The 27,854-nt window shown below is 45.3% G+C and overlaps 1 protein-coding gene across 5 annotated transcripts in view; it reads right to left on the bottom strand.

Annotated features, from left to right (window-relative positions):
- Positions 1–363: 363 nt before the first annotated feature.
- The window catches only part of LOC123753850 (uncharacterized), a 490,864-nt gene continuing 463,373 nt past the window's right edge, over positions 364–27,854 (bottom strand). For 3 of the 5 annotated variants that reach the window (XM_045735819.2, XM_045735833.2, XM_069321373.1), the window contains 3 exons: positions 9,809–10,007; positions 2,170–2,257; positions 364–1,817 (listed from right to left, as the gene is read on the bottom strand). In XM_045735819.2, coding sequence (XP_045591775.2) covers positions 675–1,817; positions 2,170–2,257; positions 9,809–10,007 — 1,430 coding nt within the window. In that variant the 3' untranslated portion in view covers positions 364–674. Of the gene's footprint in view, positions 1,818–2,169; positions 2,258–9,808; positions 10,011–27,854 lie in introns of all 5 variants that reach the window. The other 2 variants (XM_069321286.1, XM_045735841.2) reach the window with 2 other exon arrangements.

Below are 27,854 nucleotides of genomic sequence, written 5' to 3'. Positions count from 1 at the left end.
AGTTATCATAAGGCTCCAAGATCACTCCTTGAAGTGTGGAGTTATCATAAGGAGGCTCCAAGATCACTCCTTTAAGTGTGGAGTTATCATAAGGAGGCTCCAAGATCACTTCTTGAAGTGTGGAGTTATCATAAGAAGGTTCCAAGATCACTCCGTGTAAATACAGGGTATGTAACATTGTAGTCCTCGCTACTAACGCATAATGAAAACAATAATGCATAATTTTAACATAATAAATATTATAATAATAACGAAAACAATAATTAAAATAATAATAATAATAATAATAAAAAATATTATATATTTGCATAAAATTGCAGAGGATATGATTACTCTAATTACATGGTGTATAAAATACCTTCAGTGAATTATTTTTTATATTATTATCAAACAAGTCTATTAGCATATAACATGTGGCTTGACTACACCAGCAGCAGCATTAACAACACCTCGTCCCCTGCCTCTAAGACTCTGGTCCCTCACCAAGGGTCACGGTCTTCAGGACAATGATTACATTGTTCTTGTGTCAACTTGGGAACACTGCTGAGCCGTGGTCACAAGAGTTCTTGTGTCAAGAGCTCATGTTGTATATTGGAGGTGCTGTTGCTTCTGTGTTGGGAGACACATGATCAGGCGTGACATGGTTGGGATACATGGTCATGCACGACACATGATCAGGCGTGACACAGTGTTGAAATAGTTGTGTTCAACATGTCCATGAAAGCTTGGGCAAAGTTATGATCCAAGAAGCGAGTGGAGAAGCCAATGGTAACATCAAGGCGGCCGTGGAGGGAGTGCACATATAAGCACATGAAGCTGTTCATGGCTCGTATAGACGCCTTCCTCGTCAGCTTGGTCACCTTCACACACTCTCCAACACCTGTGAACATGCTGGTCACATCACCCAAATTGGATATAGTGCAATATCTGTCCGGTGCCTCCACCGATTGGAAATGGTCATCAATATTTTCAGATTTAGATTTGTTCCTTAACATTAGTGCCACATTTTTCAGTGGGTAACGATCATTCAGTTGGGACTGAAATTGCTTGTGAAATTCCCTTACCGTAGGCCAGAAATTTGACATGAGGTCTTGAGAGGTTTTGAAAGAAATCCTGAAGCCAAATAAGGGAACATGATTGCCAAGAATGTCAGAGGTGTCACCTTGGTAATATCTGCGTATGTTTACATCATGGCCAGCCCGGAACATCAGTTCAGGAGGAAACTGACAGCGGCCTTTAACAAGGGCTATGAAGGTGGCATTGATGACTCCCACCAGACCACAGTGTAGGCTCACTCTCTCTGACTTACACTTTTGACGGAAAAGCTGGGATATATCTTTGTCAAAGTGAGTATTAACAAAGGAGGTTTTTACTTCAGTAGTTCCTGAAGCAGGAAAGACGTCTAGTAGCAGAGGCCGACAGTCAGCACCCTCCGCCAGCGATCTTGTGACCTTTTCCCTTAGTTCTGGATCCTCCAGTAACTTTTTCTCCTCTTCTTGGTAAAGCTTTTGTAAGAGTTCATTGCCGAGGTGTCGGCCGAACTGGACCTCGTCATCAACTGGCCGGCCAGCAATAACGTCGTCCAGGATGGAATGCAACATGTTGCAGATTTTAATGTTGGAGAAGCCATCGGCTAATACATGATGGACACCAAACAGGAGGGCGTACCTATGGCAGAAAGCCGGATCTTGATCGGTGGAAGGTTGTGTCGCAGGCAGGGCGAGGAGCCTCACACGCCACAAGGGGCCGTCGGCAGTGTTGTAGCGGCCACGAGTGAGCTCCTCCTCCACTTCTTCCAGTCCAGCTCCCTCAACAGTCTATTGAGAAGCGTCCACACTCAGTCTAACCAGTTTAAGCTCTAGTGACAATAATAATTATTACACTACCTGAGGATGTCGTATACTACACACTTATTGTTTCATATTTACTTAACTTGAACACAGTATAAATAATTAAATTACAATATGAAAATATTAGATGTTTCTCACACACTTGATGCATAAGTTAGATATAAAGTAGGTTAACTAACAAAACTACAAAATAGTTACAACAGAAAAAAGTATTTACAATGCAGAAAGCTGAGGCAAGATTTAAATTTGCAACACAAAACATGTAACAAAAATGAGAGCTAGCAGAGGGCAGCAGAGGTGCAACTATAGGAGCAGGTACCTTAAAGTCAATGATGCAGTGTTCCATCTGACGCAGCCACAGTTGCCCCTCCCGCAGCCGCAAACACACCCGCAGCAACCCAACTTTCCTGCAAAAACACGCCAACACTCAACCCTTCAACACCACTGTACAAATGCAACTGTCTTCCTCAACACTCCTTCCTTCCTTAACACAATGAAGGACTTGATTCGAGTGCCAAGGTGTACACAGCTCATGTGGGGAATCCTAGTAGGCAGTTATTTGTTTTAATTCCTTGTGAATATTTTATTTTGTATTTTTTTGTTACTTCAATATTGAATTATGATTATAAGTGGACTGTACGTTACATTCAGCCTGTGAATAAATTACAGAGAACTAAACTGCATTCACAAATGTGATATACAACAAGGAAACAATGGTAATAGTAAAAACCAGGCTCACCCTGGTTTTGGGTTGTTGGTATATCAGAACCGGCAAACTTACACACAATTTATAATGGCCACTACAATCATATACACAAATTGGTTTACCGGATACAATACTTCTCATGGTTGATGTAGAGATCACTGTGGCTGGATCACTATTGGGCGGTCTCAATTAACCTCTGCAGTGACGTGAATGCAAACCTCAAGGAGACATTCTGCCTCCTGTCCCTTTGTTTTAATTCTATCTGAGTCTGAGTGAGCATGTGACTTGCCCTGAGGCATCCTTTGTTCCAATAATATTCCTGGTCCTACTCTGTTTTATGGATTTAGGGAGTCAAGCTATATTTTTCTGGTGTATTTATTTATATTTAGTCCTAGTGAATACTATTTTATTAAGTTTAAACACTAGGCGGTGGTTTTAAAGAATAATTGTGGAAGCTTAAATATACGTGAGGTAATGGGAGTGTTGTTGTGATGACATCACGAAAAACTTCCATTTTCTTTAAATTTGGTAATGGCTAACTATAGAATGTTAACATGTGTGTCGGATTTCTGACATAATTCTGGGGGGTGGGGGGGAAATACGGGTCAAAGTCTCAGTAAGGACTGGAGACACTTTATTCCTCGTCCTCAGAATTATAAAGTTGCTTGTATTTGAGCTTGCACTTTCCTGCAGCAGTCCGTTCTGGACTTATGTCCCAAACTGGCACTTCGGGTGTTGGAAGTCGTTGAGCGTCTTCTTTTCCTGCCAGTTCTAAAAAAACTAATTTCTCTAATTTTTGAGAGTAGTGTTGCTTCGGCACTTAACTTTCACTATTCTCAAGATGCCCTGACGGTCTGGATGAACAGAGACTATTTGGGCTATAGGGCACTCTGAGCCCCTATAGGGCCCATCACTGTCCACCAGAACTATGTCACCAAAGGTCAAGTTAATTCTGTTGTAGGGGTTGTTTGTTATGTAGTGATACTCCCTCAGAGCAGTAAGGTATTCTCGTGTCCATACGTCATTTCACTGACTTATCACTCCTGAAAGATGTTTGAAACGTACCAAATCACTCTCTCTGACATATGAAGGATCTTCAGGTTCCTCATCCATCAGGGACACTAGAGGTCTCAGAAGTCCCCCATACACCAGATGAGCTGGACTTAATGGTTCACGTTGGGAAACATCATCAGAGAGTTAGGTAAGTGGTCGGTTGTTAACTCGAGCTACTATTTCTATGGCAACGGTTCGGAGCTCTTGCATGTCAATCTTTTGGCAGTGTAGGGTTTTCTGAAGAGACCATTTTACTGTAACAATCATGCGTTCATAGAATCCTCCATGCCATGGTGCTCTGGGAGGTATGAATTTCCAGTGGCACTGCCGTTGATTTAGGGCAGTGCACATCTTTAGGTGGTTACAGATTTCCCTCAGACATGCTTTCCCTGCCTCTAAGTTGGACTTAGTAGCAGTGACTGCCACTAAGTCTTAAATCATTAACTTAGGGTAGGATTTACGTGAAGCAAACCTGCGGAAAGCCTGTAAGAATGCCTCGGCACTCATATCAGGAGTCACTTCTAGATGCACTCCTTTTGTTGTGGCACAGGTTATCTATCTTGAGGTTATCTTGAGATGATTATGGGGCTTTAGTGTCCCCGCGGCCCGGTCCTCGACCAGGCCTCCACCCCCAGGAAGCAGCCCGTGACAGCTGACTAACACCCAGGTACCTATTTTACTTCTAGGTAACAGGGGCGTAGGGTGAAAGAAACTCTGCCCATTGTTTCTCGCCGGCGCCTGGGATCGAACCCAGGACCACAGGATCACAAGTCCAGCGTGCTGTCCGCTCGGCCGACCAGCTCCCTAAATAGGAGCCGGTTGGCCTTACTGATGTCTTACTGATGTCAGCCATGTAAGCATAAGTTCTGATGCGGAACTTTAACAGCACATCATACAGTCCTAGAGTCAGGCTAAGGCCAGGAGCCAGGTGAATAGGCAGATTTATGCCTTCACTGGGATTTTATCCTTGGTGCCTATCAGTGTTAGTGCTCCTGTGAAATCTACTCCAGTGGTCTGAAAGGGACGAAGATAGACTACTCATTCCTTTTTGAGTGGAGGAGGTCCCGGATTTCCTGCATTATCAACTTCCTATTTATCAAGATTGGACTTAATAGTCCCAATGGGTCGAAGGGTTTGTTGACTTGGGATAGTAGTTTCCTCAGTGTTAGATTGGTGGTATCTGGTTCCACCGATTTGATGGTCAACTGATCTCAAGCTGTATCCCATTTGACGCCTAGTACCTTTGTCTTCTGGGATACTTTGTAGTCGGGAAATTCTGTTTCGGTCACTCGATTCAAACTGGTATTGTTGGAGACCCATGACTGGAGAGGCATATTTTCTCCGAATAACTCTCGATTGGCCTCGTGATATACGTTCATCAGTTTACTTTCACTGTTGGTTGTTCCTTGGAAATTGTCCACATACAGGTTGATGCTAATTTCAGTTTTATTTGGGCTATTAGATTTCTTCAAGTGTGTGTCTAAGGTAGCTTGAAGCAGAAATGGCGAAGAAGTAGCACCAAACAAATCTGATGCAAACCTGTAGGTGATTAATTCACTGTTTGGATTGTTAGGATCCTTGATCCATAAGAACTTTGTATAGTTACAGTCTTCTTCTTCCTGGAGACCTACCCTAAGGAATGCCTTACTGATGTCAGCCGTGTATGCATAAGTTCTGATGCGGAACTTTAACAGCACATCATACAGTCCTAGAGTCAGGCTAAGGCCAGTTTGAAGGCAGTCATTCAATGAAACACTATTGTGCTTGGTCTTGCCACTGCAATTAAATACTATCCTTATTGGGGTAGTAGCTAAATTCTTAAATACGGCATGGTGCAGCAGATAATGCCCTTTCTTAGAGTTATCATTGCTAATAACCTCGATGAATTTGGTATCGCGTTGTTGTTGTAAATATATCATGGTACAATTTCAAGTTCTCAGGATGTCTATGTGAGCACATCACCTGTGACCTTAATTGGTTTTGTGCCATGAAATGGTTTATGAGTAGCTGAGGATGATTCAGCTTCCATGGTAACCTGACTCAGTATTGATTGTCACTGTAGACAACTGAGTCCAGGTATTGTTTGTAAGTCCAGTCATCATTTGGACTAGGTTGTTCAGGGACTATGCCTAGAGTTGCTAGATCCCATACTTTATGTACAGGGGGGGATCAAGCTCATCTTCAGACATTTCTCTGAATTGCAGGGGTGACTGTTCACCTAGTCATGAAACCATCACTGAGTTGACTTGTAGGTGTCTACAGGTGTGGGTTGCTTCAGCCTCAATATTGGGCCTCTTAGCAAATGACCCCCTGCAGATGTTAAGAGGTTCATTCCCTGCTGTTTATCTTTTCCTTTGATAGACGCATGGTAGACGTCTAAGCCTACAAGGATTCCAATATTGGAGAGGTGATCAGACATGATTTTGTCAGCCAACTTGATTCCCTTTTTTTTTAGGAATTTGGCTGTTGTCTCTAGATCATAAACATACAGGTCTGATGGGATTTTGTCTACGACAAGGGCCTGTACCATTCGGGCATATCCGCCTAAACGTACTAAAGGTTGGACCACTTTGTAGATTTGGGCTCCTGAGTTAGTCAGGAATCCTGCTATGTCTAATTTCGTCTCTCGTACAGGCTTAAGTTTCAAGGCATCTATCAATTTTTTGGTGATAAATGTCCTTTGGGATCCTTGGTCAAATAATCCACGAATGATGACATTGGACCTTCTGTTTCTAAAGAGTAATTGGGCAGTGGGCAAAGCTGAGTTATAATTACACTTTGTTGATAGTACACTTACATCTGGAAGTACTCTACAGAATTGTACTGTAGTGGAAGTTCCTACCTCCACCTGTGGTTTGGGAGACTTTGGAATTGTGTCCCCATTCAGTACTGCATGGTGTTGACTCTTATTGCACCTATTGCCGGTGCACATTTGGGTTGCACAGATATCGTGGTTATGTGACCTTAGACACCTGGTGTCTCGTAGGGGGCCTCGCCCCCTCGCCGGGGGAGGGGCCTCGTAGCCTGGTGGATAGCGCGCAGGACTCGTAATTCTGTGGCACGGGTTCGTTTCCCGCACGAGGCAGAAACAAATGGGCAAAGTTTCTTTCACCCTGAATGCCCCTGTTACCTAGCAGTAAATAGGTACCTGGGAGTTAGTCAGCTGTCACGGGCTGCTTCCTGTGGGTGGAGGCCTGGTCGAGGACCGGGCCGCGGGGACACTAAAGCCCCAAAATCATCTCAAGATAACCTCAAGATAACCTGGTGCATCTGTGCAATTCCTTGAGTTGCCTTACACGTGTAGCATGACTAGGGTAAGTATTGCAGTTGTACATGGAATGTTCTTCATCACAGAACAAACACATCCTTCATATTACAGCACCTTTGGGAGTCAACACTTTGGGTGACACATTAACTGTAAGTTTAAAGGCACCCAGTCGCCGGTCGGGGAGCCGGTCGGCCGAGCGGACAGCACGCGGGACTTGTGATCCTGTGGTCCTGGGTTCGATCCCAGGCGCCGGCGAGAAACAATGGGCAGAGTTTCTTTCACCCTATGCCCCTGTTACCTAGTAGTAAAATAGGTACCTGGGTGTTAGTCAGCTGTCACGGGCTGCTTCCTGGGGGTGGAGGCCTGGTCGAGGACCGGGCCGCGGGGACACTAAAAGCCTTGAAAGCATCTCAAGATAACCCACTGCACATATGCTCACACTACCTTGTTTCCACCTTGAGGTGGATGTAGTGGTTTTCGACCTATTTGGAGTACTGTGTGTACTCTGTGGTTTACTGTGGGTGGTTAACGGAGGTTTAAGTGTTGATTTATCATCTGTGTCGACTCTCTGTCTTTCTATAACATGGCATAAACCTTCCGTAATCTCCGGTAATATTAGAGAGGATTTGTTGTGCAAGGTACACAGCTTATCTAGTATTTCACTGGGTAATTTTCATCTTACAGCAATTTTAGTTATCCACTCACCACCATTTAAATTAACCTTAAGGCTGAGTACTTTAAGTAATGACTCAAGCGCCAATCTAAAGGCTTGGAGTGAGTCAGTTGTTCCATCCATGGACGGTAAGTCCAACAATTTTTTAACTAAAAGTGCGGCAGCTCGTTCTGGATCAGCATAATTTTCCTTCAAGAGCTGCACTGCGCTATCATACCCATCATTTGATAATGTTAAATTACATACCTCGTTTAAAGCCTCTCCTTTTAACTGACCTTGTAAGTATGTAAATTTGTGGTTTTATGGATAGCTGCATTAGCATCCACTGCATCAACAAATTTTTCCATGAAGTTATCCCAACTTTCATATTCTGTTCCAGAGAAAGTAGGCAAACTTTCGGCAAATTTATGGTAGTTTGACTTCTGGTTGTGTTGGGTTAAGGGAAGCTATTGTTGTAATGTTTGTTGTTGCCTTGCAATGTGTTATTACATTGACAATGGACTGTAACTTGGCTTGAATGGCATCTTCAGAATCTGCCTGTTCATTTATGATAACCATTAACACTGCATCATCTATACTAGTATCAATAAAAACAGCTACATATTTCTCTATTTGACTTCTTACTTGGTTAAATTTCTTTTTGGCAGCCTTATGATAGTCCTCCAATTTGACATAATAAACTGGAATATGATTACACAGATCTTTGTATTTACTGATCTGTCTGGTTAAATGAACTATAAAACCTGTGAGGGCCTGTTTCATTTTTCCTGCATTAGACATGATGGCTGCTAGGACAAGCCTTGCTGCAGTTGTACTAGGGCTAAGCCTTGTTGGGCTTGTTGCCGGGGTGTTGCTCATAAATGCTGAACAAACACTGTTGGTGGTAGCCTAGGGTCACTCTTGTACTAGGTTACGACATCTTATCTCTTTGGAGGTTCTTAAAATTAATACACACTATATATATAATCATACACACAAATGATTTGAGTGGTAACGCCTGTCTATGCTGGTTTCACTTTAGGTTAGCTCGTCATTATCACTCTTAGTTGGTACAGAGACACACATTAACACTCAAAGGTGAATAAATGATTATAGTTAAAATATACTTATGGTTATTGTTATTAAATATGTACAACACAACTTGTGTTGTCATAAGAAACTGCACAATTTTTTTTTTTTTTTTTTTTTGAGATATATACAAGAGTTGTTACATTCTTGTACAGCCACTAGTACGCGTAGCGTTTCGGGCAGGTCCCTGGAATACGATCCCCTGCCGCGAAGAATCGTTTTTTCATCCAAGTACACATTTTACTGTTGCGTTAAACAGAGGCTACAGTTAAGGAATTGCGCCCAGTAAATCCTCCCCGGCCAGGATACGAACCCATGACATAGCGCTCGCGGAACGCCAGGCGAGTGTCTTACCACTACACCACGGACAATGTAAATAATTGCTAGGCTGTACAATTGGTTCGACTCTAGACAAGTGTAAAATCCTACCCTTACACCAGGTTAGTGCAGTTAATTAGGTTAGACTAAGTTGTTCAACAACTCCAGTCTAATATTATCCTACCCTTGTATAAGAGTTGGCCATAAATATATGGTAATTTAATAATGCAGTAAAATAGTAGCAATAGCTCACACATATTGTATTAAGGCTCCCTCAGTGTCTTACAGTGGTCCCAACACCCTCAGTGTCTCACAGTGGTCCCAACACCCTCAGTGTCTTACAGTGGTCCCAACACCCTCAGTGTCTCACAGTGGTCCCAACACCCTCAGTGTCTCACAGTGGTCCCAACACCCTCAGTGTCTCACAGTGGTCCCAACACCCTCAGTGTCTCACAGTGGTCCCAACACCCTCAGTGTCTCACAGTGGTCCCAACACCCTCAGTGTCTCACAGTGGTCCCAACACCCTCAGTGTCTTACAGTGGTCCCAACACCCTCAGTGTCTCACAGTGGTCCCAACACCCTCAGTGTCTCACAGTGGTCCCAACACCCTCAGTGTCTTACAGTGGTCCCAACACCCTCAGTGTCTCACAGTGGTCCCAACACCCTCAGTGTCTCACAGTGGTCCCAACACCCTCAGTGTCTCACAGTGGTCCCAACACCCTCAGTGTCTCACAGCACAGTGGTCCCAACACCCTCAGTGTCTTACAGTGGTCCCAACACCCTCAGTGTCTCACAGTGGTCCCAACACCCTCAGTATTTGTCCCTCACAAGACAAGCCTGGTGAGTGTACGTAGGTTGTGGCTCTTCCCACCTGTAGAGGTGAGTGAGGGCAGAGGTGAGTGTATTCTGGTGAAGAGGGTTGTGAGAGGAGAGGTGGAGAGTGTAGCAGGTGAGGACGGTCCCGTGCTGGTGTGCTACCTCCAAGTACTCCTCGGCAGGTGTGGCCGCACGCAGCCATAAGTCCTCCTGCTCGCTCATTGCCTCACCACTTCCTCTTCCTACACTAGTTTCTGATGGGCAGAAAAGAGTAAAAAGTAATATTAAGCTCTCTCTACATAAATTAATATAAAGTACGAAGTTACTTCCCACACTCTATATACATGGAGGACAGGGGAGTATTTACCTAAATGTCAAACACAGATCTGTGATTAAAGGATTTATAGAAATATTGTTAACAATTTATGTAAATTTTTTCCATACACGAAGTCAACTGATCACAGTGGTCAGATCACAGATAGCAGATAGCAGTCTCCGTGGTGTAGTGGTAAGACACTCGCCTGGCGTTCCGCGAGATCTATGTCATGGGTTCGTATCCTGGCCGGGGAGGATTTACTGGGCGCAATTCCTTAACTGTAGCCTCTGTTTAACGCAACAGTAAAATGTGTACTTGGATGAAAAAACGATTCTTCGCGGCAGGGGATCGTATTCCAGGGACCATAGGATTAAGAACTTGCCCGAAACGCTACGCGTACTAGTGGCTGTACAAGAATGTAACAACTCTTGTATATATCTCAAAAAAAAAAAAAAACTATCTGGGGAGAAAAAGAGGCTGCCATTCCATGAACGAGGCTGTTAAGGACACCCTCTGGAAAATCCTGCAAAGACAACTAGCCAGCCGTGCAAATTGGACGGCAATGTATTCAGCTATAGAATGGCATCAATGAGGCTCTGGTCACGAATTAGATAATTCCCTCAGTTACACTGTTCATGGTATGTAATTCAAAGAAACGGCTTCATGATTCTATTGAAAGAATTCTATTGTGAATATATACATATATATATATATATATATTTATATATATATATATATATATATATATATATATATATATATATATATATATATATATATATATATATATATATATATATATATATATATTGTTGTAATCCACAAGTTAGTAGGAATTATTAGCTAGAGGATCATTACTACAACACTTAACGAATGATGATTGAAAGTACATGTAAGTAGACAGACTATGGATCACATATCTAAGAAAGGTCAATGGATTAAGACCGAAGCTGTTTAGCCAAATTAATAATTCCTGGAAAGAGGAATTATTCTTCGTCAGGCTTCTAGGAACAAGGTTACCGCTCTAGGGATAAGGTTAATCGGATTATACCTTCCTCAAGAGGCGTGGTGAAATGTTTGAGGCCATGGCTGACTGGAGGCAGTCTGGTTGTGGAAGTTGAACTAGCAAGTCCTCCGAGGTCTTCGTTTGTGGCAGCAGCGAAGTGTAGCAGACAGCTATGCGAGAGCCTGTTGTGATCTTAGTGACCAAGTTAAGTCTGCAGTATGTGAGTATTGAATGTAAGACTAACCGGGTGTGGAGCGTTGTAGTAATCATTCCGTATTAGGGACTTAGGCGGAAGTTACGAGTGTGGGTGGTGATCGCGGAGGTCAAGTGGTCTATGGGTATTGGAAGTGTATTGACCTAATAGAGTATGTTAATTAATATAGTATTATTTGTCAGAGTCTATTCTTTGTAATTAAATGACAAAACCCGACGGCCTTTAAATACCTTCCGTATGTTCATTCATTGTGTTCCAGTACAAACCTAGGGGTACGCCTCAATGGTCTGGTGGGTGTAGGAGTACACGGTGGTAGTAACGGTTGCTGAGGCAAGGTGTTATGTGTTGTGTAATCGCTGTGTTCGGAATGAACCGGGGTTCAGCGTCACGACATATTTGGTGGCAGCGCAAACAGGTTTTGGAACACTGCGAGATGAAGGAAGTGTGGTTCTGGTTTAGTTGGTGAAGGAATGTTCGGGAAATGGTAGACGTCGGGTTGTGGTGAGAATGGGGGTTACTAGACGGAGGAAAGAAGGGTCAGGTGAGACCAGGGCAGAGGAGTTAGTTAATTAAAGGGACTAGGCCATTGTGGGGCACATGTGGGGTTTATTTCTTTCTTTCCAGATTCCCGCAACGAGAGACGGCTAAGAGGCAAGTCTGGACCACTGAAGCATCGGGATCCAAAACAAGTGCAGTGTTCGTAGTGCGGATTATACAGTGTTCGTAATGTGGATTATACAGTGTTCGCAGTGCGGATTATACAGCGTGGCGAGGTAAACTAGCGCGGGTGAATGTGGGCCAGCGTAGGCCATGTGCGGCCATGTGCGGGCCAAGCGAGCCTCACCTTGGAGCTTGTTTTATATCGTTGGTAAGGCGGAAATAGTGAGAAACCGTTGCTAAGGTGAAATTAATCGTGTAAACTACGTAATTTAAAGTTAATTAAATTTCATGTAACGTGTAAATCGAATATTTTAAGGATAATGAAATATTACCTAAAGTACTGTGCGAGTTCCGGCGTTGTCAGGTGTAGATACAGAAAATAGGCGCAGTGAATTATGGACGCCTTGGCATAGCGAGCGACGCGTAATTTGACGTCTGGGGTTCGCCGTCTACTGTACCCTGGAGAGGGCCAGGGAGATTTTTTTGTGGGTGCAGGTAGCATTATGGAGAGTGTTAGCGTGGGACACGGGGAGCGTGTCCCGTTGGTGGGGGTGTGTGGCGCCGGGTGTAGTGCATGGTTGTGTATTGGCGTTTGTACGCCGGGGTGTGTAGTGTAATGCATGTGGTGTGTAGTGTAATGCATGTGTAGTGGCTTATTAGACGCCAGCGTAATGCATAGTATTTACTGTAGTGAAATGTGCATGTTTTCACTGTGGATATCATGGATGTAGTATAGTGCATGACATTGTTGGCATTGTAGCGCCAAGGTGTAGCATGTGTAGCATAACTGGTTGTTGTAACACCGGGTGTATTGTAGACATTAGCGTTGAAGTATGTTAACGCAGGTGGTAGTGTGTGGCGGGTGGCCACTACACAAGAAATTATGCCTGACGAGTGTTGGTCAGGTAATTAATGGATTACGAGAGAAAAGGGAGTGTGTGTGGCGTCTGGTTACTTATTGGTGGTGTTATTGGTGGTGACGTCTCGTGGTGTTTTGATGCGCTCTGGCGCAAGGCATATGCCTGTGGTGGTAATGGTGTTGGGGGACGCCGTGTGTTGTGTTGAGGGCGTTGGGGACGCTGTGTTGTGTTGAGGGCGTTGGGGACGCCGTGTGTTGTGTTGAGGGCGTGGGGACGCCGTGTGTTGTGTTGAGGGCGTTGGGGACGCCGAGTGTTGTGTTGAGGGCGTGGAGACGCCGTGTGTTGTGTTGAGGGCGTTGGGGACGCCGAGTGTTGTGTTGAGGGCGTGGGGACGCCGTGTGTTGTGTTGAGGGCGTTGGGGACGCTGAGTGTTGTGTTGAGGGCGTGGGGACGCCGTGTGTTGTGTTGGGGACGCCGTGTGTTGTGTTGATGGCGTTGGGGACGCCGTGTGTTGTGTTGAGGGCGTTGGGGACGCCGTGTGTTGTGTTGATGGCGTTGGGGACGCCGTGTGTTGTGTTGAGGGCGTTGGGGACGCCATTGGGTGGTGTAGTGTAGTGGCGTTTGGACGCCTGGTATGGAGTGTGGTGTTGTGCTTTGGAGTATATGGTGGCGCAGGGGCGCCAGGTAGTGGTCGGTAAGGTGAGTATTGGCGTAGCAAGGTCGGTGCGTTAGGACGCAGGAAGTGGTTGTGGGGATGTGTGGCGTTATATTGAGGTCATCAGAGGTAATGGTGTGTCGGAGTGGGTAAGTCTTATGGATAAGATGAAATGTGGATAATTGCAGGAGTTGGTGGCTGCAGTAGGCGAGCCACGTCGATATATCTAGCAAAACTCATAAAAGACTAATAAAAATTCATTATTCTCATTAAAATTTTCATTATTAATTATGTCGGAGTGGGTAAGTCTTATGGATAAGATTATAATGTAGAATTTCAAAATTTCAGGTGTTGGTGGTTGCAGTGAGCGAGCCAAGTAGATATACTAATTTCTCATTAATTAAGTTGTTACAGGAATCTCGCTAGAAGCGAGCCAGTGGCAGTATGATGCCTTAGTGACATTAGTTGTGAAATTATTTTAATGAGGTATTTATTGTGATAATGTATGTGTATGTATATACTGTATATTACCTCATCGGCACCATTACTGAGTGTTAGGCATGAGAAGGTCCCCCGGGATCATGTCACAGAGCTTCAGGTAGAGTAGAAGGGAAGCTATGAGGCTACACTCAGTTATTCTAGAAAAAAAGGGGGTGGAAGTGAAGCCAACGTGACGTTATAGGCGAAATTCGCCCCCTGACATCAAAGCAGGGATAAGGGCCAGCTGCAATGGTTTTGCAGCTGCGCTCAGGCTATATACGGGGAGAGAGTAAGGAGCCGAGGGGGTTATGTAATAATGGGATCGAGCCAGGGGGCTCCGAGGGAATATTTTGCAGGTACAGTACAGCGGTCGGGAAGGTGTGAATACAGGTGGACACACTCTGGGCGGATGGGCCTAGACCAGAGAGCTGTGAGGTATCTACAGCGTTCTGGGATTGGTGCCCTGGAACGAGACGTCAGCACAGACCCGAGGGAACATGACCCTGGGGTAGGAATCTCCGTTGCTCTGGAGGCCAGGATCACGTTAGCTCAGAGCAACGATGGGACATTGACAACATTCACCAGGCTGGACAGCCTGGGTTTTGTCTGGGTCATGGAGGATCTATGACCTAGCAACCATGGGACACGAAGACAAGAGAGGTGATGCTGCAAATTGTGGAGGAGGCCAGTGAAACATTGTGATCATTGTAAGCCCTTATGTCAACAGTACAGGGCAAGATGTTAAATTATAATTACTAAGGATGAAGAACCTTAGATATATATGTGTTGTGTATATATTAATGACTAGTGTCATTTCTGTTTAAGTGCCAGCATTCTGGTCCATGTAATTTTATGGTTATGTTTGTATGTAATTATATGTCAGCAGTTTAGGTATATGTGCATTGTTGGAGATGGGAAAAATTATTACAGACTATTTTACCTGTGCTATGATGTGAATATAATGTATATGTTGGAGAAGTGTTGTGAGTCATGTCGGGGAAAATTTTAATTTATTTCATTGTGTGTATGATGAACTTATTGGATGATTTTTTAGTTGTACACATATGGTGGGTGCATCCTCCAGGTCCTTGCACTAATGGAACCATTGCAATGATGCATATGGGGACATATGCGTGTTTAAGGAGGGGAGTGGTGTTGTAATCCACAAGTTAGTAGGAATTATTAGCTAGAGGATCATTACTACAACACTTAACGAATGATGATTGAAAGTACATGTAAGTAGACAGACTATGGATCACATATCTAAGAAAGGTCAATGGATTAAGACCGAAGCTGTTTAGCCAAATTAATAATTCCTGGAAAGAGGAATTATTCTTCGTCAGGCTTCTAGGAACAAGGTTACCGCTCTAGGGATAAGGTTAATCGGATTATACCTTCCTCAAGAGGCGTGGTGAAATGTTTGAGGCCATGGCTGACTGGAGGCAGTCTGGTTGTGGAAGTTGAACTAGCAAGTCCTCCGAGGTCTTCGTTTGTGGCAGCAGCGAAGTGTAGCAGACAGCTATGCGAGAGCCTGTTGTGATCTTAGTGACCAAGTTAAGTCTGCAGTATGTGAGTATTGAATGTAAGACTAACCGGGTGTGGAGCGTTGTAGTAATCATTCCGTATTAGGGACTTAGGCGGAAGTTACGAGTGTGGGTGGTGATCGCGGAGGTCAAGTGGTCTATGGGTATTGGAAGTGTATTGACCTAATAGAGTATGTTAATTAATATAGTATTATTTGTCAGAGTCTATTCTTTGTAATTAAATGACAAAACCCGACGGCCTTTAAATACCTTCCGTATGTTCATTCATTGTGTTCCAGTACAAACCTAGTGGTACGCCTCAAGGGTCTGGTGGGTGTAGGAGTACACGGTGGTAGTAACGGTTGCTGAGGCAAGGTGTTATGTGTTGTGTAATCGCTGTGTTCGGAATGAACCGGGGTTCAGCGTCACGACAATATATATATATATATATATATATATATATATATATATATATGCAATTGACGATCACAAAACACTGATCATTTTATGCGGAAAATCCACAGAGAAATATGAAATGAGGTGAACGTTTCGGCTTTGTTAAAGCCTTTGTCAACACCAGACTGACTCAGTCTGGTGTTGACAAAGGCTTTAACAAAGCCGAAACGTTCACCTCATTTCATATTTCTCTGTGGATTTTCCGCATATATATATATATATATATATATATATATATATATATATATATATATATATATATATATATATATATATATATATATAAGGCACAACTCTCCTAAACACGAGAGTGAAGTATACAACTTTAGAACACTTTCCCACCAGGAGACTCGAACCCTAGCCAGCACAGAAGCCTTCCAGCAACTGGCATAACAGGTACGCCTTAACCCACTCCACCACCTGCTCAGACCCTTACCATCTCTTTTAAGAAATTACCATCTCTTTTAAGGCTAGTTACTGGAAGGCTTCTGTTCTGGCTAGGGTTCGAGTCTCCTGGTGGGAAAGTGTTCTAAAGTTGTGTATATATATATATATATATATATATATATATATATATATATATATATATATATATATATATAAATGAAAATGTTCGTTTGTTCAAAATCGCTAATCTCCGAAAGTTCTTCGCCGATTGCTTTGAAATTTTCACACAACGTTCCATTCTAATCGGAGCAGGTTTTCATAAAAATACTATATAGATGTAGAAAGCCTATTGGTCCATATTTCTTGATGCTTCTATATTGGAGCGGAGTCTTGAGGTGGGTAGAATATAGTTCCATTAAGGAACTTATAATCTCTTCCCACAACCAAACCATCGCCAGAGAAATCCTAGTAAACAACACAGAAATCATCGATAGATACAGCGATAGCAGGTGGCTTGACGTTTGCGAGGCACTACACATCAGGAAGTCAACACCAGCAATCAACAGCCAATTAATGCACAACTATATTCTACCCACCTCAAGACTCTGCTCCAATATAGAAGCATCAAGAAATATGGACCAATAGGCTTTCTACAATCACTTCCATTTCAATACCCATTGTTTCATGTTCTGTCTTGTGTTGATGAAATTAATACCCTATTAATGCCACCTCTTGTTCTGTCTTGTGTTGATGAAATTAATACCCTATTAATGCCACCTCACCCCATCCACCTCACTCAAATGTAGATATAAACAAAATCGGAGACATGTAAGTTCTATTCAGTTGTGTATTTGTAAACTAAAGTCTTTGAAAATGTAATAAGTTTTACGAAACGTGCTCGTGTCGCGTCAGACTAGAAATAAAAATGAATTTTGGAGAATTGATTTTTGAATTACCTCCAACAGTGAAAAGAAATGTACGAAAGATTGAGAAAATTCGTGTTAGAATTATTAATCTTACTTTTTCGGTCATATTTAATAATATATGTCTACAGGAAAGACTGCTACCAAAATATACTAATATATATATATATATATATATATATATATATATATATATATATATATATATATATATATATATATATATATATATATATATATATATATATTATTAAATATGACCGAAAAAGTAAGATTAATAATTCTAACACGAATTTTCTCAATCTTTCGTACATTTCTTTTCACTGTTGGAGGTAAATCAAAAATCAATTCTCCAAAATTCATTTTTATTTCTAGTCTGACGCGACACGAGCGCGTTTCGTAAAACTTATTACATTTTCAAAGACTTTAGTTTACAAATACACAACTGAATAGAACTTACGCATCTCCGATTTCGTTTATATCTACATTTGAGTGAGGTGGATGGGGTGAGGTGGCATTAATAGGGTATTAATTTCATCAACACAAGGCAGAACAAGAGGTGGCATTAATAGGGTATTAATTTCATCAACACAAGACAGAACACGAAACAATGGGTATTGAATAGAAGTGATTGTAGAAAGCCTATTGGTCCATATTTCTTGATGCTTCTATATTGGAGCGGAGTCTTGAGGTGGGTAGAATATAGTTGTGCATTAATTGGCTGTTGATTGCTGGTGTTGACTTCCTGATGTGTAGTGCCTCGCAAACGTCAAGCCGCCTGCTATCGCTGTATCTATCGATGATTTCTGTGTTGTTTACTAGGATTTCTCTGGCGATGGTTTGGTTGTGGGAAGAGATTATATGTTCCTTAATGGAGCCCTGTTGCTTATGCATCGTTAAACGCCTAGAGAGAGATGTTGTTGTCTTGCCTATATACTGGGTTTTTTGGAGCTTACAGTCCCCAAGAGGGCATTTGAAGGCATAGACGACGTTAGTCTCTTTTAAAGCGTTCTGTTTTGTGTCTGGAGAGTTTCTCATGAGTAGGCTGGCCGTTTTTCTGGTTTTATAGTAAATCGTCAGTTGTATCCTCTGATTTTTGTCTGTAGGGATAACGTTTCTATTAACAATATCTTTCAGGACCCTTTCCTCCGTTTTATGAGCTGTGGAAAAGAAGTTCCTGTAAAATAGTCTAATAGGGTGTACAGGTGTTGTGTTAGTTGTCTCTTCAGAGGTTGCATGGCGTTTCACTTTCCTTCTTATGATGTCTTCGACGAAACCATTGGAGAAGCCGTTGTTGACTAGGACCTGCCTTACCCTACAGAGTTCTTCGTCGACTTGCTTCCATTCTGAGCTGTGGCTGAGAGCACAGTCGACATATGCGTTAACAACACTCCTCTTGTACCTGTCTGGGCAGTCGCTGTTGGCATTTAGGCACATTCCTATGTTCGTTTCCTTGTTGTAGACTGCAGTGTGGAAACCTCCGCTCTTTTCCATGACTGTTACATCTAGAAAGGGCAGCTTCCCATCCTTTTCCATCTCGTAAGTGAAACGCAGCACGGAACTCTGCTCAAATGCCTCCTTCAGCTCCTGCAGATGTCTGACATCAGGTACCTGTGTAAAAATGTCGTCAACATACCTGCAGTATATGGCCGGTTTCAAGTTCATGTCGACTAAGACTTTTTGCTCGATGGTACCCATGTAGAAGTTTGCAAACAGGACACCTAGGGGAGAACCCATGGCGACCCCATCTACTTGCTTATACATGTGCCCATCCGGGCTCAAGAAGGGTGCCTCTTTAGTACAAGCTTGGAGTAGTTTCCTCAGAATATTTTCTGGTATGTCAAGAGGAGTACAGGCTGGATCACGATACACTCTGTCGGCTATCATCCCGATTGTCTCGTCCACAGGCACGTTGGTAAACAGCGATTCTACGTCCAACGAGGCTCTTATCCCTGTGGCCCGTGTGCCCCGCAGTAAGTCAACAAATTCCTTTGGAGACTTCAGGCTGAAGGCGCAAGGAACATAAGGAGTCAGCAGGCCGTTGAGTCGCTTCGCCAGTCTGTACGTGGGTGTGGGTATCTGGCTAATGATTGGCTGAAGTGGGTTTCCAGGCTTGTGTGTCTTGACATTTCCATACGCATATCCAGGTTTATATTCCCCAATGATCTTTGGCAGGTGGAGTCCGGATTTCTTGGCGTTCACAGTTTCGATCAGTTTGTTGACCTTTGCTTTTAATTTGGCTGTAGTGTCCTTCGTTACCCTTTGGAACTTAGTTTGGTCAGAGAGTATGTATATATATATATATATATGCGAACAAGCCTGAATGGTCCCCAGGACATATGCAACTGAAAACTCACACCCCAGAAGTGACTCGAACCCATACTCCCAGAAGCAACGCATCTGGTATGTACAAGACGCCTTAATCCACTTGACCATCACGACCGGACATAATGAGGTGATAGCCGAGGCTATTTGAACCACCCCACCGCCGGCACTCGGATAGTTATCTTGGGCATAGCATTTTACCAAATCACCTCATTCTTTGGGGCAACACGTGAGGAACACAAATGCGAACAAGCCTGAATGGTCCCCAGGACATATCCCCATATATACTCTCTGACCAAACTAAGTTCCAAAGGGTAACGAAGGACACTACAGCCGAATATATATATATATATATATATATATATATTCGGCTGTAGTGTCCTTCGTTACCCTTTGGAACTTAGTTTGGTCAGAGAGTATATATATATATATATATATATATATATATATATATATATATATATATATATATATATATATATATATATATATATATATATATATATATATATATATATATATATATATATATATAAAATTACCAAATGAGAGAGACAAGCTGGTATGTCAACACAGCCGATGTTAGAGGCAGTGAACAGTGAATCATCATAAGTGGTTCTGTCCTCCCACGGGTGAAGTGGCTTTACTTCTATTCAGGGATTGATCTTTACATAAAAGATGGTGGGCGGCTTTTTCGTTATATAAAAGGTTATTTGTCCAACAGGATTCCTTTGACATGATAAAAATACAGTGGAGTGTAACTAGGGACTTTGCGCTAGGCACTCCACAAGGAGGTGTCATCAGGCTTGGTACATTTAATGGTTTATTGAATATTCTGTTGAAGTCTGTATCTAATAATTCAAACGGTCACATTTTAAGCTATGCTGATGCTATCATCATACATACAATTGGGTGTATTAATTGAACAGAGGCGTTCAGTTAAGGATTGGCGCCTAGTCAATCTTTCCCGGCCAGGATACGAACCCAGGCCAAATCTCTTGCAAATTGTGGGGCGAGTATCTTACTACTGCGCCACGGACACTGCTATATTCAATACACTTAAATTTCTCTACCCTATTTGTCCCTCTTACTAAGTCTACCCATCGTCATATTTTCTGTCGTTCCAACTTTCCCCCTTTCACCTCACTTTCCTCCTCCTCCGCTGTTCCATATTTTGTCTTTATTCACTATTGGTTACACCAGAAGTAATCATGTCAACACAGACATCAAGAGTACTGTACATGGCCGCCACCCAGACTGGTAGAGTACTGTACATGGCCGCCACCCAGACTGGTAGAGTACTGTACATGGCCACCACCCAGACTGGTAGAGTACTGTACATTGGCGCCACCCAGACTGGTAGAGTACTGTACATGGCCGCCACCCAGACTGGTAGAGTACTGTACATGGCCGCCACCCAGACTGGTAGAGTACTGTACATGGCCGCCACCCAGACTGGTAGGTGGTGTTGACAACACCCAGACTGGTAGAGTACTGTACATTGGCGCCACCCAGACTGGTAGAGTACTGTACATGGCCGCCACCCAGACTGGTAGGTGGTGTTGACAACACCCAGACTGGTAGAGTACTGTACATTGGCGCCACCCAGACTGGTAGAGTACTGTACATGGCCGCCACCCAGACTGGTAGAGTACTGTACATTGGCGCCACCCAGACTGGTAGAGTACTGTACATGGCCGCCACCCAGACTGGTAGAGTACTGTACATTGGCGCCACCCAGACTGGTAGAGTACTGTACATGGCCGCCACCCAGACTGGTAGAGTACTGTACATGGCCGCCACCCAGACTGGTAGAGTACTGTACATGGCCGCCACCCAGACTGGTAGAGTACTGTACATGGCCACCACCCAGACTGGTAGAGTACTGTACATTGGCGCCACCCAGACTGGTAGAGTACTGTACATTGGCGCCACCCAGACTGGTAGAGTACTGTACATGGCCGCCACCCAGACTGGTAGAGTACTGTACATGGCCGCCACCCAGACTGGTAGAGTACTGTACATGGCCGCCACCCAGACTGGTAGAGTACTGTACATGGCCACCACCCAGACTGGTAGAGTACTGTACATTGGCGCCACCCAGACTGGTAGAGTACTGTACATTGGCGCCACCCAGACTGGTAGAGTACTGTACATGGCCGCCACCCAGACTGGTAGAGTACTGTACATGGCCGCCACCCAGACTGGTAGAGTACTGTATATGGCCGCCACCCAGACTGGTAGAGTACTGTACATGGCCGCCACCCAGACTGGTAGGTGGTGTTGACAACACCCAGACTGGTAGAGTACTGTACATGGCCGCCACCCAGACTGGTAGGTGGTGTTGACAACACCCAGACTGGTAGAGTACTGTACATGGCCGCCACCCAGACTGGTAGAGTACTGTACATGGCCGCCACCCAGACTGGTAGATGGTGTTGACAACACCCAGACTGGTAGAGTACTGTACATTGGCGCCACCCAGACTGGTAGAGTTCTGTACATGGCCGCCACCCAGACTGGTAGGTGGTGTTGACAACACCCAGACTGGTAGAGTACTGTACATGGCTGCCACCCAGACTGGTAGAGTACTGTACATGGCCGCCACCCAGACTGGTAGAGTACTGTACATTGGCGCCACCCAGACTGGTAGAGTACTGTACATGGCCGCCACCCAGACTGGTAGAGTATTGTATATGTCCGCCACCCAGACTGGTAGAGTACTGTACATGGCCGCCACCCAGACTGGTAGAGTACTGTACATTGGCGCCACCCAGACTGGTAGAGTACTGTACATGGCCGCCACCCAGACTGGTAGAGTACTGTACATGGCCGCCACCCAGACTGGTAGGTGGTGTTGACAACACCCAGACTGGTAGAGTACTGTACATGGCCGCCACCCAGACTGGTAGGTGGTGTTGACAACACCCAGACTGGTAGAGTACTGTACATGGCCGCCACCCAGACTGGTAGAGTACTGTACATGGCCGCCACCCAGACTGGTAGGTGGTGTTGACAACACCTAGACTGGTAGAGTAATGTACATTGGCGCCACCCAGACTGGTAGAGTACTGTACATGGCCGCCACCCAGACTGGTAGGTGGTGTTGACAACACCCAGACTGGTAGAGTACTGTACATGGCCGCCACCCAGACTGGTAGAGTACTGTACATGGCCGCCACCCAGACTGGTAGAGTACTGTACATTGGCGCCACCCAGACTGGTAGAGTACTGTACATGGCCGCCACCCAGACTGGTAGAGTACTGTATATGGCCGCCACCCAGACTGGTAGAGTACTGTACATTGGCGCCACCCAGACTGGTAGAGTACTGTACATGGCCGCCACCCAGACTGGTAGGTGGTGTTGACAACACCCAGACTGGTAGAGTACTGTACATTGGCGCCACCCAGACTGGTTGAGTACTGTCCATGGCCGCCACCCAGACTGGTAGAGTACTGTACATGGCCGCCACCCAGACTGGTAGAATACTGTACATGGCCGCCACCCAGACTGGTAGAGTACTGTACATGGCCGCCACCCAGACTGGTAGAGTACTGTACATTGGCGCCACCCAGACTGGTAGAGTACTGTACATGGCCGCCACCCAGACTGGTAGGTGGTGTTGACAACACCCAGACTGGTAGAGTACTGTACATTGGCGCCACCCAGACTGGTTGAGTACTGTCCATGGCCACCACCCAGACTGGTAGAGTACTGTACATGGCCGCCACCCAGACTGGTAGAATACTGTACATGGCCGCCACCCAGACTGGTAGAGTACTGTACATTGGCGCCACCCAGACTGGTAGAGTACTGTACATGGCCGCCACCCAGACTGGTAGAGTACTGTATATTGGCGCCACCCAGACTGGTAGAGTACTGTACATGGCCGCCACCCAGACTGGTAGAGTACTGTACATTGGCGCCACCCAGACTGGTAGAGTACTGTACATGGCCGCCACCCAGACTGGTAGGTGGTGTTGACAACACCCAGACTGGTAGAGTACTGTACATTGGCGCCACCCAGACTGGTAGAGTACTGTACATTGGCGCCACCCAGCCTGGTAGAGTACTGTACATGGCCGCCACCCAGACTGGTAGGTGGTGTTGACAACACCCAGACTGGTAGAGTACTGTACATTGGCGCCACCCAGACTGGTTGAGTACTGTCCATGGCCGCCACCCAGACTGGTAGAGTACTGTACATGGCCGCCACCCAGACTGGTAGAATACTGTACATGGCCGCCACCCAGACTGGTAGAGTACTGTACATGGCCGCCACCCAGACTGGTAGAGTACTGTACATTGGCGCCACCCAGACTGGTAGAGTACTGTACATGGCCGCCACCCAGACTGGTAGGTGGTGTTGACAACACCCAGACTGGTAGAGTACTGTACATTGGCGCCACCCAGACTGGTTGAGTACTGTCCATGGCCGCCACCCAGACTGGTAGAGTACTGTACATGGCCGCCACCCAGACTGGTAGAATACTGTACATGGCCGCCACCCAGACTGGTAGAGTACTGTACATTGGCGCCACCCAGACTGGTAGAGTACTGTACATGGCCGCCACCCAGACTGGTAGAGTACTGTACATTGGCGCCACCCAGACTGGTAGAGTACTGTACATGGCCGCCACCCAGACTGGTAGAGTACTGTACATTGGCGCCACCCAGACTGGTAGAGTACTGTACATGGCCGCCACCCAGACTGGTAGGTGGTGTTGACAACACCCAGACTGGTAGAGTACTGTACATTGGCGCCACCCAGACTGGTAGAGTACTGTACATTGGCGCCATCCAGCCTGGTAGAGTACTGTTCATGGCCGCCACCCAGACTGGTAGGTGGTGTTGACAACACCCAGACTGGTAGAGTACTGTACATTGGCGCCACCCAGACTGGTTGAGTACTGTCCATGGCCGCCACCCAGACTGGTAGAGTACTGTACATGGCCGCCACCCAGACTGGTAGAATACTGTACATGGCCGCCACCCAGACTGGTAGAGTACTGTACATGGCCGCCACCCAGACTGGTAGAGTACTGTACATTGGCGCCACCCAGACTGGTAGAGTACTGTACATGGCCGCCACCCAGACTGGTAGAGTACTGTACATGGCCGCCACCCAGACTGGTAGAGTACTGTACATGGCCGCCACCCAGACTGGTAGAGTACTATACATTGGCGCCACCCAGACTGGTAGAGTACTGTACATGGCCGCCACCCAGACTGGTAGGTGGTGTTGACAACACCTAGACTGGTAGATGGTGTTGACAACACCTAGACTGGTAGGTGGTGTTGACAACACCCAGACTGGTAGGTGGTGTTGACAACACCTAGATTGGTTGGTGGTGTTGACAACACCCAGACTGGTAGGTGGTGTTGACAACACCCAGACTGGTAGGTGGTGTTGACAACACCCAGACTGGTAGGTGGTGTTGACAACACCCAGACTGGTAGGTGGTGTTGACAACACCTAGACTGGTAGGTGGTGTTGACAACACCCAGACTGGCAGGTGGTGTTGACAACACCTAGACTGGTAGGTGGTGTTGACAACACCCAGACTGGTAGGTGGTGTTGACAACACCTAGACTGGTAGGTGGTGTTGACAACACCCAGACTGGTAGGTGGTGTTGACAACACCCAGACTGGTAGGTGGTGTTGACAACACCCAGACTGGTAGGTGGTGTTGACAACACCCAGACTGGTAGGTGGTGTTGACAACACCCAGACTGGTAGGTGGTGTTGACAACACCCAGACTGGTAGGTGGTGCTGGCAAGATGCAGCTGCACGATAATTCTAAGTTTAGCTCCAGAACAAGATAATATTATTGTATAATGATAAATTCCTTGGCCTTGAGGTCCCAGTAGCCTCGTTATAATCAGACTGATTCGTCAGTGTTGAGAGGGGCTCACGGCTCTCAATGTTGTGGTGGGCTGTCGCCTCCTGCTAAGGCTCAACATGTTATTTATTTTGTATTTATTTATATATATACAAGAAGGTACATTGGGTTTGTGGGAATACATAACATTAATGTTTTTACATTCTTGCAAAGACACTAACACGCATAGCGTTTCGGGCAAGTCCATAATCTAACAGATAATTACAAGTTCGAGTTGCAAATGTGATGTACCATGTATATATTAGAGCTGTCAGAATATGCCGGACCTGTTCTAGTGGCCGGTGGGTCTAGTAAAAGAAAAACGAAGCTATGAAGAGCATCTTTGTATGCCAGGCAGAACTCAGTTATTTTACACACAAGGCAAGGACTCGACGTCCCAAACATTTATGATCTGAAAATAATGTTTTCATTGGTTCATATGCCCTTTAAGATTTCTTATGTGTGAAGGTCAACATCCCTATCAATCAATCAATAAAGTATAAGATAAGATACCCATTAGGGAGAACCTTGAAGTTGGGACAACTGAAGAGAAGTCGGTGAGAGGAAGTGCTGAAGTTGTAGAGAAAGTGCCAGGGCTTGACCAAGCTGCGTGTCTTGAGTCGATGCTGGAGCAACTCCACAACTGGCTAGGCGTTGAGTCGGGTCAGGAAGGGTGGCAGTGGCAGTGCTTCTTTCTTCCAGGTGGTGACATTCTGTATTCTGGTGGTGTCTTTTTTCTTGAATCTTCTTTCTTCATTCTTCTTTCTTCACTTTTTTCAAATTTCTTTCTTCTTTTTGCTTCGTGTAGTCATCATGTGCAGTTCGAATAGTTCCTTTAGTTCATCAAGTTCAGGAAGGAGGAGGTGTGGTAGAAGGGTGGAGTTGTCGCTCTCAGAAATGATGGTAGGTGCAGGAACAAGCAGAGTTTTGGGTCTATTTGGTAGTGATCATCGTAGACCTTGTTGAAGTAGTGGCTGGAAACTCTTCTAAATTCTGGAGATCCATAAGCATAGTTTGCACGTTGCCCAAACAGGTGTAGTGCCTCTGGTGAGTTGGGTATCGATGTCCCTCGAGTGGGAGGCGTCGAGTCTTCAACGTCCACAGAGGCAATAGAGTCTTCATCAGAAGACAGGTGGAGGTCTGCAGAAGCATCAGGTGTGGATGCCGGTGAAGCTGGTGTAGTCACAGGTACAACTGGAGTAGTAGATGGCTGGTCTGGGGTGACAGTGTGCATAGATGTTGCAGGATCTGTAGCAAAACCTGTAGCATGTTGCAGAGGATGGGCGTCAGTAGACAGATCTGCCAGTGCAACTGGAGAGATGGTGATATCAGAGGTTGAAGTAGTATTAGTAGCTGAAGTTGTAGCAGTGAAAGTGGCTGAAGCTGTAGTTGTGAAGGGTTCTTCAGGAACATTAAATGTTGGTAGACCATTGGCAGCGTATAGTATGTTTAAATGTCGCACGAATTCTTTGTAGTTCGTGTCTGCCATTATTTCAGCCAGGCGTAAGAGTCCGAAGATAGTACTATGATCGATGTTGGGGGGCCAGCAACTGGTGTGGTGAAGGCTGGCTTGTTGATTGGCCAGAGAGAGGTTGTGGCAGTTGCGGCTGAGTCGAAGATTGGTTAGCGGACTGGGAGCCAGGCCCCCATTGGCTTGCAGGCTGTGCAGAAGCTCAGGGAAGTTGGCGGCTTGCGCGTTGAAATTTGATGGTGCACGGCTAGTGGTGCTGGTCTGCCTGGCATCGGACATCTTCTGTATTTCTTCACGTCTTCGGGGGCACTCAGCGGAGACGGCAGAATGTTCACCTTGACAGAGAAGGCAGTGAAGACTGTCGTTGGTGCAGTCTTTGAAGTGGTGGTTCTCGGCGCACTTGCCGCACCGTTGATCCTGAGATATACAATTCTTTGGGAAGTACTCGTAGCTATAGCACTTGTAGCACTGTCGAAGCCTGTAATAGTGTTCTTTGGTGATCTGTCGAGGTGTACCGGCGATACCAAAGCACCGGAAGCCGTTGGTAGCAGCAAAGGTAGCTTCCTCAGGCGATGTGAAGGTGACCTTCATGGCGGAGAGGTGGCTGTCGTTTATAGGAATGAACTTAACAGTGACAGCGGTCAAGGAAGGGTTCTGCTCGTTAATGCTGGTGACGACGTCGGTGGCAGCTTTTTCAGAGAGTTGGGAGCTCACTCTCTGAACAAACACCATCGTGGCTGCTAGGTAGTGACGTGGAGGGGTGAGGATCATGTGCGCCTCCTCAAGAGCAGCGAGGATGGTGGGGGTTGAACAGATCCTGTAATGCTGCGACACTGCTGAACAGCAGCTGAGGTCCTCCGTCGTCGACGACGTCCAGTGGTGCAACAGGAGTTTTTGTAGTGATCAAGTCCGGGATCTCTGACCAGTAAGGGTCCGGTCC

The sequence above is a fragment of the Procambarus clarkii genome, chromosome 1 (assembly GCF_040958095.1).
Source record: "Procambarus clarkii isolate CNS0578487 chromosome 1, FALCON_Pclarkii_2.0, whole genome shotgun sequence".
NCBI classification, from domain to species: Eukaryota; Metazoa; Arthropoda; class Malacostraca; order Decapoda; family Cambaridae; genus Procambarus; species Procambarus clarkii.
Note: the sequence above shows the minus strand (reverse complement) of the source record. Positions and strands in the feature narration are given on the sequence as shown.